Source organism: Leptodactylus fuscus, chromosome 11, assembly GCF_031893055.1.
Source record: "Leptodactylus fuscus isolate aLepFus1 chromosome 11, aLepFus1.hap2, whole genome shotgun sequence".
In the NCBI taxonomy this organism is placed as follows: domain Eukaryota; kingdom Metazoa; phylum Chordata; class Amphibia; order Anura; family Leptodactylidae; genus Leptodactylus; species Leptodactylus fuscus.
The window spans coordinates 5,778,121-5,790,233 of record NC_134275.1 but is presented as its reverse complement, the minus strand read 5'-3'; the positions used below and the strand labels follow the sequence as shown (position 1 = coordinate 5,790,233).

The window sequence follows — 12,113 nt, the reverse complement described above, 5'->3', positions numbered from 1 at the left end:
TCAGGACTATGCTCGAGGAACATATAAATGCAAAAATAAACAAAATGAATCCACCAGAGGAACTGATTCATTACATTTGAGCTAGAGAATGGCATTTGTATACATTCCACAGAGAACTGGATTACAGACCTGACCTTTAACTTGGTGTGAAAGCCATACTTTGGGCTTTCCAGTAAGCACTTTACGACCCTTAAGTGACCCAATGTTTATGCTTCAAACAGAGGCAAGCTTCCATCCACTTCACTTCTTCTAACTAAAATATGGTCATATGTTTTACTTTAGCGCGAGCATCTGGGCCGCGTTTTGTAGATTTACATTATAAAGTGTCATTGTTTTTGTTTGTTGGTTCCCAGCACTTAATGGCGTTAGTTATTTGGACGTACAACATCTGGAGGTGACACAATTTTGTGTGAACTTCTTGGAGATAAGACGAGTCTGACTTTGTAGCTTGTCACGGTATAATTCCTATTTACATGAAGGGCTTAGAGTCGTTTACGTGAGCAATTTTTGGATATTATTTATGACACGAAGAATTTTTGATACATTACACAAAATATTTTTGCTGTTTCCCAGTAACCTCAATGTCAAATGGAATAGATACTAAATGTTGGGATCTGAATGTTTAGGGTACCGCAATGGGTACCATATTTGGGCCTGATGACTGTGAAGTAAGTACTAGAGCATTGACAAGGATATAAATATATCCAGGTGGGATGAAATGTTCTGTCTATGGAGGACTGACTAGAGCAGCCTAAGAAGAAAGCTACAAAACCTTTTAAAACTTGCTTGTAAAATTTTTGGTTTTCGAAGGCCTTTTCCTCATATGGTATTATAGCATTCACTTGAGCTCTCCAACAGCCTAATGCAGGGATATGTTTATTAATATTATTGCTATGGAAAAGTCTAATGTCTAATGTGTTGCTGCTCATTCTTTCTTAAAAGCTACATAGACAAGTTAAAGAGGAGTGAGAAGGTTTCTCTGGAACTTCAAGATCTCAGAACCTTCTTGCATGGCCATTTGAAGGTGCACACTAGAATAGTAGACATAATGGTGAGGGTATTTTCCAAATCGTGCCATAAAACTGGTGTTAGGTGATGCAAATTATGGGAGAACGTCTTGTTTTCTGTGAGGGAAACCTAAAGGAGAGATACTTGGATGTGCAAAAGATCTTCAGTTTCAGGACATACCCGTTTCCCCGAAAATAAGACAGTGTCTTGTATTAAATTCTCTTCCGAATTATATGACCTGTCTTAGTTTCGGGGGATGTCTTATGCAGCGACTGGAGCGGTAGACAATCGGCAGTCATGCCGGCGCTTCCTTAACGGAGCGCTGGCATGACCGCCGGTTGTAGGTGGTACAAGAGGTGAAAGGGGGTGTCTTATTTTCAGGGAAACAGGGTATATCAATAAGTGGGAACTTGTGCACTGTGCTAGACAGTCTTGGTCCACGATAACAACCTTAAGATGCTCAAACACATAGGAGCAAACTTAGATGAACTACATGTGTATGGGGGTAGAGGTGTACCAACCTTTTCCAGGCAGATGATGTCAGGGATAGGAAGGATTGCACAATCTGGAGTCTTCAGTTCGATTCTGTCCAAGGACAACAAGAAGCTTGTATGTTCTCCCAGTGTTTGTTTTGGGTTTTCTCTTGGTACTTGGGTTTCCGCCAACAGTCCAAAGACAAAGAGAGGGAATTTAGATTGTGAGGAGCCCTAGATTGCCAAGGCATGACACTTGGTGGGAAAACATATCAATGCACCCATTAACTTCAAAAGGGAGCACTGATGATAGCTGAAGCACTGCACTCTGCTACTTCCATTGAAGTGAATGGGAATGCTCTCCACCAACTGACACGCCTGCATTCAATATGGCTGTGGTCTGGTTGAATGCACAACAGTGAGAATCTGCCCCCCCCCCCCTTAGTGGTCAGAGCCCCACCAATACTTTTCATGACATCCTACCATTAAGAAGGAATCATAATGTTTCATTTTTAATCACCAGAACCCAAAAGCCCCAACATTATTTGAGTGTGTGGGGTGGGGGGGGGGAGGGACAAGTTGTATTTTTCAATATCGGTACTATCATGTAGTGAAGTAAAACAAAAATTGTCTTTTCATCTTTCATCTACTTGACTCCACTCCTCCGTGTGGCTGTAGGCATATACAGAGAGTCCTAGGCTGATGCACTTGGAAAAATCCTCAATGTTACTAATGCCAGAATCTAATTAAATTTCTTGTGTAATCTTTTCCAGTAATATAACAGTAAGACGGTTCTTCCATGAATGCAGGGTGGCATGGCCTCACATCGAGAAGGAATTTTCACTTCCCCAGTGAGCCATAAACATTAGATTCAGGGCTGACCTCATTGCATTGCTGTGTCATAGGATTGTTGGAGACAACAGAAATACAGATATTTTCTCATATGGCACAGCTTAGAGAAAGGATTGTCTGAAGGGAGGAAACCCTGTAGGAGATATTTGTAGTAGAGATGATAATAGCGGCAGAGTAAATATACAAACTGATAGAAATTTAGTAGATGAGCAATAGCAGGGGTGGAACCCGTAATCCAGGGCCCCACGGGAAAAGCCCTACTGGACAGGACGATACTCAGGGCATTTATCGGCAATGAACACTCCTGGTAACACTTGTTGCTGATAATAATAATTGATAAACTCAAACATCTCTCCATAGCGTTGCCCCTTCCATTAAGTTGCGAGTCCTCAGTAGTTGATACCTTTTTTTTAATGGCTAACAAAAAATGCTGACCGATTGCAAGCTTTCCAGACAACTTGGGTCCCTTCATCAGGCATGGAAAGTCTCGAAAGCTTGCAATTGGTCAGCATTTCCATTTAAAAAGGTATCAACTACCGAGGACTCTCAATCTTTACATTTCCTATCCACTGGTTAATACGGTACAAAGATATATTTTTCCATTAAGTTGGTCCTATAGTAGGTTTGGTCCTTTCAACTCCTCTCCCCATACACGAGTAAGCTGTTGCCAGACACCTTTGGTGGCAGTTCATCTCTTTGGAGGACAAAGACTAAGCATGTTGCCATTGAGAAACGTTGGGGATACCGCTATATATCAGATCATGTTCGATCACCAGCTGGTCTCACCAAGTTGCAGCAGGCTCCACCATTCATAGATGGCCCCTTCACCCTACTTATATCTTATGGGAACACAAACCATGACAAACATCTGTAATACAACTCAACGTCCAGTCCAGGAGTATGGGCTACGCATAGTGTCCAGTGTAAGGAACAAATGTTATTCGCCCTCCGCCCAAATTAACTGGTGGCTTTTGACTTTTGTGCTATACATGTTGAACGAGATCTCTCTGTCTGGGTAATGAGCTCCAAAGAGTGGGGTCTGCAAAACAGAAGACTGGCTCCAAATGTATGGCAGATCCATAATGGAGAAACAGGTTGTGTGGTACAATCTGGGGCCAGAGGAGGTAAAGGGTCCACGTAAAGTAGGCAACAGCCTTTTTCGAGTGACTACGAGAACACAGCCCATCCGTTCTTTAGAAATAGTGGTATGTTCATGATAGCTGGGTGTGTTGTTTCTAGCAAATTGACAGGCTGCTTGTCCATTCCTGAGTTGAATGCGTTTTCCCAACCCCACAAAGGGTTGCGGTCCTCTGACTTTACCATTAAAGACAGTAGTGAAAGGCATACAATCAATCTTTACATTCCCTTTGTCTCTGCGGCCATCCCATAAAATGATTAACCAATGAACAATGTATTCACGGAACAACTCAAGAACTACCCCAAACCTGTGTAAATAAAATCTGTGAACAAAGAAATGTTCTTTATTAATACATTAATAATATTACTATATAAAATTCCATTTTTCTTTCTCCAAGAAGACTTTACAATGGCCCGGGAAACGTTATAAATTGTAAAATTCAGCTAGGAACATTATGTAGCTACCAGGACAGGAAAGGGTTAAGACTGGAGGATCAGTTCACCGAGACAAGTCCTAACAAGGTAATTGTGAGGGGAAGAAGTGGTTTGGCCGACACAGTCTTTACGCTGTCACTTCCAGACTGGAGGTTGGTTATTTCTCTGCCATTCTGATCCTGCTGGTTTCGCATCTGCTTATTAAATGGAACGTCGTCGATATCCAAGTCGTAGTCCAACTCTGAAAACAAGAAGACACAGCAATTACTTCCACTGCCAAACTAATGGACATCCAGGGAGGTTTACAGAACTTATTTTCATTCAATTTTACCCTTTCATTAAAGGAAACAAATCATTTTGATAAAATTGTAAAAATTTAGAGTCTTGAACGTTGGAAAATATTTTACGTTAAGTCTCAAATTCGGAGTCGGGATCTGAATTTTGTGAGGTTTCCAAGTAGCAAAACTCTCAAACCTTCTCAATGGTTTGATACCCTCAATGTGAGATGGAAAACCACAACTAGAATTCACCAAGGCTCTCCAACCCTAACATGTACCAGAGGCGTAGAGAAGACTTCAGAACTTGCAGAGACTTAACATGAACTCTTATTTTCAGAAATTTATTTTATTTTAATGTCAGACGTTTTTGAAAATGATAGGAACTAGAGATGAGCAAACCGTAAAATGTTCGAGGTTCGATATTCGTTTCGAGAAGCCCCTCAATATTCAACTACTCGAATCGAATATCGAACCCTATTATAGTCTATGGGTGGAAAATGCTCGTTTCAGGGGTAGGCAACGTTCGATCAAATTATACTTACCAAGTCCACGAGTGAGGGTCGGGCTGGATCCTCCGAGAAGTCTTCTCCTTGCAGCGTCCCCGCGGCGTCTTCCGGCTCTGAATTCACTCTGCCAGGCATCGGGCCGAGGCAGAGCCGACTGCGCATGCCTGCACTACAAGCGGACATGCGCAGTCGGCTCTGCCCAGGCCCGATGCCTGGCAGAGTGAATTCAGAGCCGGAAGACGCCGCGGGGAAGCTGCAAGGAGAAGACTTCTAAAGGTAGGAGAAGAACCAGCGTTGATTGGCCGACTGTATAGCATTCGGCCAATCAATGCTGGTTCTGCATCAAACTTTTACATTCGAACAGCGAGTGGTACTCGATCGAGTATGAATATTTCGAATACCGTAGTGTACGATCGAATACCTACTCGATCGAGTACTACTCACTCATCTCTAATAGGAACCCCTTAAATAGGTTTAACACTGATGGGATAGGCAACAAGGCTGGATCAACGTAATAGTCCAACCTCCACCAGAATGAAGGGGAGAAGCTCCAATAGGGAAATTTCTTAAGACCAGCCTTAGTATAGGGAGTGGTGTCGGCAGAGACCCCAGAATTGCCAAGAGACTCCAGCCTCTTAATAATTCGTCCGCACTATGGGAGGTCCCAAATCCCAGACTGGCATAGATTTCAGGGATAACTCAGTTTTTTAGATGAGTTATAGTAAATCTATCTGTCCTGTTCCATCAACTTTAATCTAAATTGGCAAGCAGGTTGGAAAATAGAAAAAGTGGCAATTTTTGGATTTTTTTTTTTTTTTGCAACAAAAATACAATTTGACTATTTTAGTAAATTCCATCCACTGTGTCTATGCAAACCAGGGGTCAGAGCATCTATTCCTATGATTGACGTTCACCTTCAATGTTAGCAATCAAGGAAGGCGTCAATCGCTGGTCCCTAAGCGCAAATGAGACGTCACTGGTGATGTCAGCCGAGGACTTGTACACACAAGGCTGCTGGAAATGGTGGACTAAGAAGAGGTGAATAATGTTTTTTTTTTTATGTTTATGGCCCTCTTCGAGAGTTCCCGAAACTAATTCATCTGCAGGGCCCGAAAACTGATGACCCGTTTGATTAAAGGGATTGTCCAGGGTTTTAATGTGGTTCCTCAAATCCTCGAAAACAAAAGGACCTTAGGCCAGATCCCCCACCCTCACTCTTGATCCAAGGGACCCCTGACAGTCTCAGCACTGCTAAATGAGCTTAAGAAATGGATTATTTTATTTGCCAGATTTGCTATTTCTGTCTTCTTCATGCACCATATAGTATATATCAGCAATGTCACCGCTCAATACAACCGAGTCCTATCACTTATCTCGCCAGCTCAAGAGTTTGCATGCAAAGTTTAGATAATCATGATAAATGAGTCATTTATTGTATAAATAATTGCATTAATTTAATCTCTCCAGGCCGGGGAATGCCAGCTTAGAAGAAACTTCACAAATTCCATTTAGTGACATAAAAGAGATGAATTTGCAAGATTTATTTTAGACTAAAAACTGTTGTAGGTCAATGAAGTCAGGCTGATAGAGATAAAATGGATACTTCAAAATTCCAAAGAATGTTCTGGGACCTCACAAGGCTCTAGTTCAGACATGTCCAGTTTCACTATGTGTGTGGATTAGACTAAGAGGTCATCTGCTGCATTCCAATAAACAATGAGGGGGCACGGACCAGGGAGGGGGCACGGACCAGGGAGGGGGCACGGACCAGGGAGGGGGCTCGGACCAGGGAGGGGGCTCGGACCAGGGAGGGGGCTCGGACCAGGGAGGGGGCTCGGACCAGGGAGGGGGCACGGACCAGGGAGGGGGCACGGACCAGGGAGGGGGCACGGACCAGGGAGGGGGCTCGGACCAGGGAGGGGGCTCGGACCAGGGAGGGGTCCGACCAGACCTCTGCCACCAAACTCATGGAAAACTGCTGATCTCTCCCAATGGTTATATGGAATATTTCTTTATAAGATCACTATACGTTGACATGGAATGTTGGAGTCGTTACTTTGTGTCAACATTACACAATGTCTAATAAGATTATTGTCCATGTTACCCAGTAACACCTGTTTAAAAGCCTAGAAACCCAAATTATCCTGTGCAAATATTCTTGTAACTTCTCAATGAAGGGACACCAGGGCTCGAATATTCGGCTGTAAACAAAGCAAATGCGGCTCATTAACACCCAGTTAGGGCCCTTAATTGTACTAATTGCTTTTCTATTCATAATGAATTAGCTTATCTCATCTACTAAGTGCAACCCGGCCTAACAATGATCACATTTTTTTTCTTCTTTTATTTAGTTTTTGCAGAGCAATGCCTCTTGGTTTTCCCAAATTTATAGAAACATCAGCTGCTGGGATTCCCCCATCGATGTATGTGCACCGAATAGCAAAATTCACTGTGCACAGGGTTATATGGACTGCTATACAGGTCCACGTGACCATATCGTCCCCAAAAAGATACAGTTGCAAGATTGAATGTCGTCAATAGAAAAATTGGAACCATAGAGGTACAAAAGGGTCCATCAAGATTTTATGCTGTATATGACATTATGAGATAAACAAGTTAAAAAAAAAAATAAAATATGACATTATGAGATGGGCCAAACTATGGGCTCAACATGGGGCAAATCAACTGATATACATCGGGTTTGTCCATGGGCTGGATGACCGTCACAGCTCCATAAGGAGAAGCCCATTACAGGGATAAACATTAATGTAAAAATTCGGTCCAATTAAAACGTAGCCCAAAGGTCTCCTACGAGGGGTCATAATGTGGTAGACCAAACCAGACCTTGTACATTTTCTTCTAATACAAAAAACAAAGTAATTTGTTATATATCAAATGTATACATTAAAAATAAGATAAGATAAGATAATCCTTTAATAGTCCCACATTGGGGAAATTTCAGAAATAGCAGAGATTTGTACCCCTATATACTTAAATAAGCTCAGTTGTGTCTGTCCATTACCAAAGGGAACATTCTGGTTCTGAAAAGGTTAATCTTTCAGCACAGGAATGCTTGGCCTCCCAATGTCTATGGATATCCTATGGAAACATTATAACAAGCCAACATCATCATGTTTATGTTCCTTAAATAATTAGTCCCAAATGATGGAAATTTGTTCCATTGGACACACCAGACTGAGGACTCACTTAGAATTCTTCTCGGTTCTTATTGATTAAACGCTACGCTCATAAGTGAAGATGTCTGTACCCACAAACAATGGGATGCCTTTCCGCATGGTTATTTCCACCACCGGACTTTTTACCAGGTCTGAAACGTTCAATCGCTTACATTATCGGATCGATTCGGTCATCCTGAGCATTTTGGTGTTTTGTGTATCCAAATCTGTTCAGCTATTCCAAAGATAAAGATATAAGCCAAGTGGGAGGCGACACTGCGGTCTCTCGGAGGACGGGGTCTGGATGTGCTGTATGTCTTGCCGTGTTACCTCCTACTTGACCAGTATAACCTAATTTATGTCAACCCTAAAAGGGCTTCTATATTTGGAATGGTTGAGCATTTTGGTGTTTGGTTTATCCAAATTCATTCAGAGTGACAGCACCTATCAGATAATGTAGGTTTTTAGGCTTTTCAAGATTGTTGGACAGGTCAAATTTAAAGGGGTGTTGCAATCAGAAGCACTTAGCACCTACCCAATTGATAGGTAGAAATGCTGGTGATCAATGTGGGTCTGGAAGGTGAAACCCCACGATCACAAGAACAGATGACCCTAATCCACCATGCTGAAAGACCACGACTAGGAGGAATGCTGGAAGAACACGACTAGGAGGAATACTAGAAGACCATGACTAGGAGGAATGCTGGAAGACCATGACTAGGAGAAATTCTGGAAGACCACGAGTAGGAGGAATGCTGGATGACCATGATTAGGAGGAATGCTAGAAGACCACAACTAGGAGGAATGCTGGAAGACCATGACTAGGAGGAATGCTGGAAGACCACGACTAGGAGGAATGCTGGAAGACCACGACTAGGAGGAATGCTGGATGACCATGATTAGGAGGAATGCTGGAAGACCACGACTAGGAGGAATGCTGGAAGACCACGACTAGGAGGAATGCTGGAAGACCACGATTAGGAGGAATGCTGGAAGACCACGATTAGGAGGAATGCTGGAAGACCATAAATAGGAGGAATGCTGGAAGACCATGACTAGGAGGAATGCTGGAGGACCATAACTAGGAGGAATACTGGAAGACCATGACTAGGAGGAATGCTGGAAGACCATAAATAGGAGGAATGCTGGAAGACCATGACTAGGAGTAATGCTGGAGGGCCATAACTAGGAGGAATGCTGGAGGACCATGACTAGGAGGAATGCTATAAGACCACAACTAGGAGGAATTACAAATGGATCAGTAAAGCACATGCTCTGCCATTCCACTTAAATTGTATGTCATACTTCTCCAGAAACAGGACTATGTCTGTATGTGAGTTGTGTCCAGTTCAGATCAACCACTCAGGATAAGCTGCAATACTAGACATGACCCATGGACAGGAGTGGTGTTTTTTCCAACCTGGACGAGTCCCTTAAAGATTTTTTTTCCCATGAATATAACCATATTAAAATTTGTAGACAGTTAAAAGTCAAATGTTTTATAAATATAATTATTTATATTTTCAAAAATGTGTAACTTTTTATTGTTTCCGAATTTAAATATGGCTCTATTCATGGGAAAACCCCTTTAAGGCAATAAAAATCAGAATAATGGCCCTATCCAGAGCAAATTGGGTAAATTAGACAATGAATCACCTCTATGGGATAAGGCGGCATTTGGTCTTGTTATCTGAGGAGTGATATAACACACAGCAGATCAGGGTAAACACATCCCCCACAGTGCTCTGCACAGGACCCCCTGGAGAATGGAAGCTTCAGCCTTACTGTACAATTCCACTCAACACCCTCGTGTGTACTCTCTGCCTTATGGCTGTTAAAGACGTCTTATCACCTTATCAGGAGCAATGCTAATCACACCAGGAATGGTTAGTGTTTCTTCAAAGCCTGGGACTCCACATATCAGCTCAAACAGCCATTCACAGATTATTCCCCCTAATGTAGAAATATCACAAGTAAATAGAAGTCTTTGGGTCTTCCCTTCTGTCAAGTCTTTACAAATTCTAATCAGCTGTTACTCAGTTTCAACTGGTTTCGTGCAAACGTTTGGTGACAACCAGTATGGCTGCCAACGCATATTATCCCTATTGTTGTATATAACCACAGTAGGGGGCTTGCTAGGAAATCAGCGTCTTTGTCGCCAAGCTATTACTGCAAATGAGCTTATATCAAATTGTCTTAATATTCTGGACATCCCCTTTAATTTTTACGAAGACATATATGTAAATTATTTTTATCTTCGCCCGATCCTCTCAATTTCCGACGTACAGAGTATAGAAATATAAGTTTATAATTCTACTCGAACATGGAATGGAAGCCGCGAGTCTGACGCCTGTCCTCACCATGTATTGGCTGTAAATAGTCCAGGCCCTGGATACTGAAACAATGAAATGTGGTGGACAGATGTGATGAGATCATGGAGTCTGCGTCACGTTCTTGCAGTTTTGTGTATCGTATTGTTCGTGAAGTCAGAATTCAATGCATGATATTATCCAAATGTAAAAAGTCCTGGGGGTAATGTAAGAAAAAATAGTCAAAAGTTGAAGAAGTGTTCTAGCTATTGTTGTCATCTCAGTTATTAGGTTGCTAAACTATAATAATATTATAAATTCGTATGAAAAAAAAAGTAAATTATCAGAATATTAGAAGCTCCTGAGAAGGTTAGCTAAAGAAAACAACAAGGTCACAGGTCACAGAACATAACAGAGAAAAAAGTAACAAAAAGTAACAAAAAACAACATATATATATCCTACTAATATGTTTGTGGGTTTGGATGTTTGTTCCTCAATCACGGCCAAACCGCCAAATGGATTTCAATGAAATTTCACACACATCTAGAATGTGACCCAGAATTAAACATAGGCACATTACTATCCCTGCATATTACTGGGCTTGGCAGCCGAGAGCACCGGCATAATGTTCGGTGTAGGCTGAAGGACCTGAGATGACGTCATCACAGGTCATTCAGCCGATAACCGATTGGCTTGTGTGATGGAGGGAGCGGAGCCATAGACGCTGCAGCCGGCCGCAGAGGAAACTGAAGAACATGGCGTCACATGTGCGGTGAGTACGCAGGGTGCACGGGGGCGCGATAGTGGTGGTGGGGGACGCGGGTTCTGGGGGTGGGGGGAGTCTAGGGCCAGGGCCATGATGCTTGGGTTGGAGCGGGCGGGGACCACAAGAAAAGAGGCCAGGGGGAACACCGGGTACTGCACTTCTGCTGAGTCACGCAGCGAGGGGGGGCACGGACGAAGTCGCGGGAAATGCTAATATATATACATATGAAACAAGTTAGCATAATAATTTGGTAAATTAGATAAATTATTTGTGCACACATGGAAAGCCTTGATAATAATTAGCAAAATGTCCAATGATGTGGCCTTATATAAAATATGTAAAGCCTTCGTATTCCTCCAATAGCTCCAACTCTTTGCCTTCTTTAATAGACACCACTCCATTGATTCTGGCACAGACCACACCACTCCCGATACAACCACTTCTCTTAAAGGGGTATTCCCACGTCGCATACTCACCAGTCTTCACTGCTGTAAAATCTTCTTTCTTCCTGGTGTCTTGTATCATTTGGTGGGCGGGGTTTCACATGTAACCTGCCGTTTAGCTCCGCCCCCAAATTAGTGTATAGCTCCGCCCACCCATATTGGACTATGAAGTACAGGCAGCAGCAACTCCATTCTATGTTACATACAGAGACTGCCTGTCTCTGCCATAATGAACACAATTGAATTAGCTAGCCTGATAACTGGGAGAACAGAAGAACTGAAAGCAGCTCCTCTCCCCTATCTGAGTGCAGGACCTAGGTCACATGGTATAGACACAGGAATAGCTAGATACACAGGCTCGCTCCCTGCACTTAGCCCCTCCCCCCTGAGAGCAGCAGATACATCACTTGACTCATGAGCAGCTAAGTCAGGGCTGTGGCCACAAAGAATTGAATAAAGTAAGATAGTGGACAAACAAAGCAGTTTTGCTGAAGCAGTGTATTTAGGAAAAGTCTTACATCCACATTAACCAGCAGTATAGATAGGATCCTTGTGATGGGACAACCCCTTTAAGTTTCAGCACCCGGGATCTCTCTGGTCAGGTGGGCGGTTTCAGACTTCCTGCTCTAGCATAGGACCGCCCACCTGACACTAGAGAGCGACAATAGCCTATTGGGTTCTGATTGATGTCAGGAATGGTTGGGGCTAGAGAAAAAATTCCAACTGTGC

General features: G+C 42.7%; 1 protein-coding gene across 2 annotated transcripts in view; it reads right to left on the bottom strand.

Annotated features, from left to right (window-relative positions):
• Positions 1 to 3,859: 3,859 nt before the first annotated feature.
• The window catches only part of GPC3 (glypican 3), a 225,485-nt gene continuing 217,231 nt past the window's right edge, over positions 3,860 to 12,113 (bottom strand). For both annotated transcript variants that reach the window (XM_075259437.1, XM_075259438.1), the window contains exon 8: positions 3,860 to 4,146. In XM_075259437.1, coding sequence (XP_075115538.1) covers positions 3,965 to 4,146 — 182 coding nt within the window. In that variant the 3' untranslated portion in view covers positions 3,860 to 3,964. The remainder of the gene's footprint in view (positions 4,147 to 12,113) is intronic.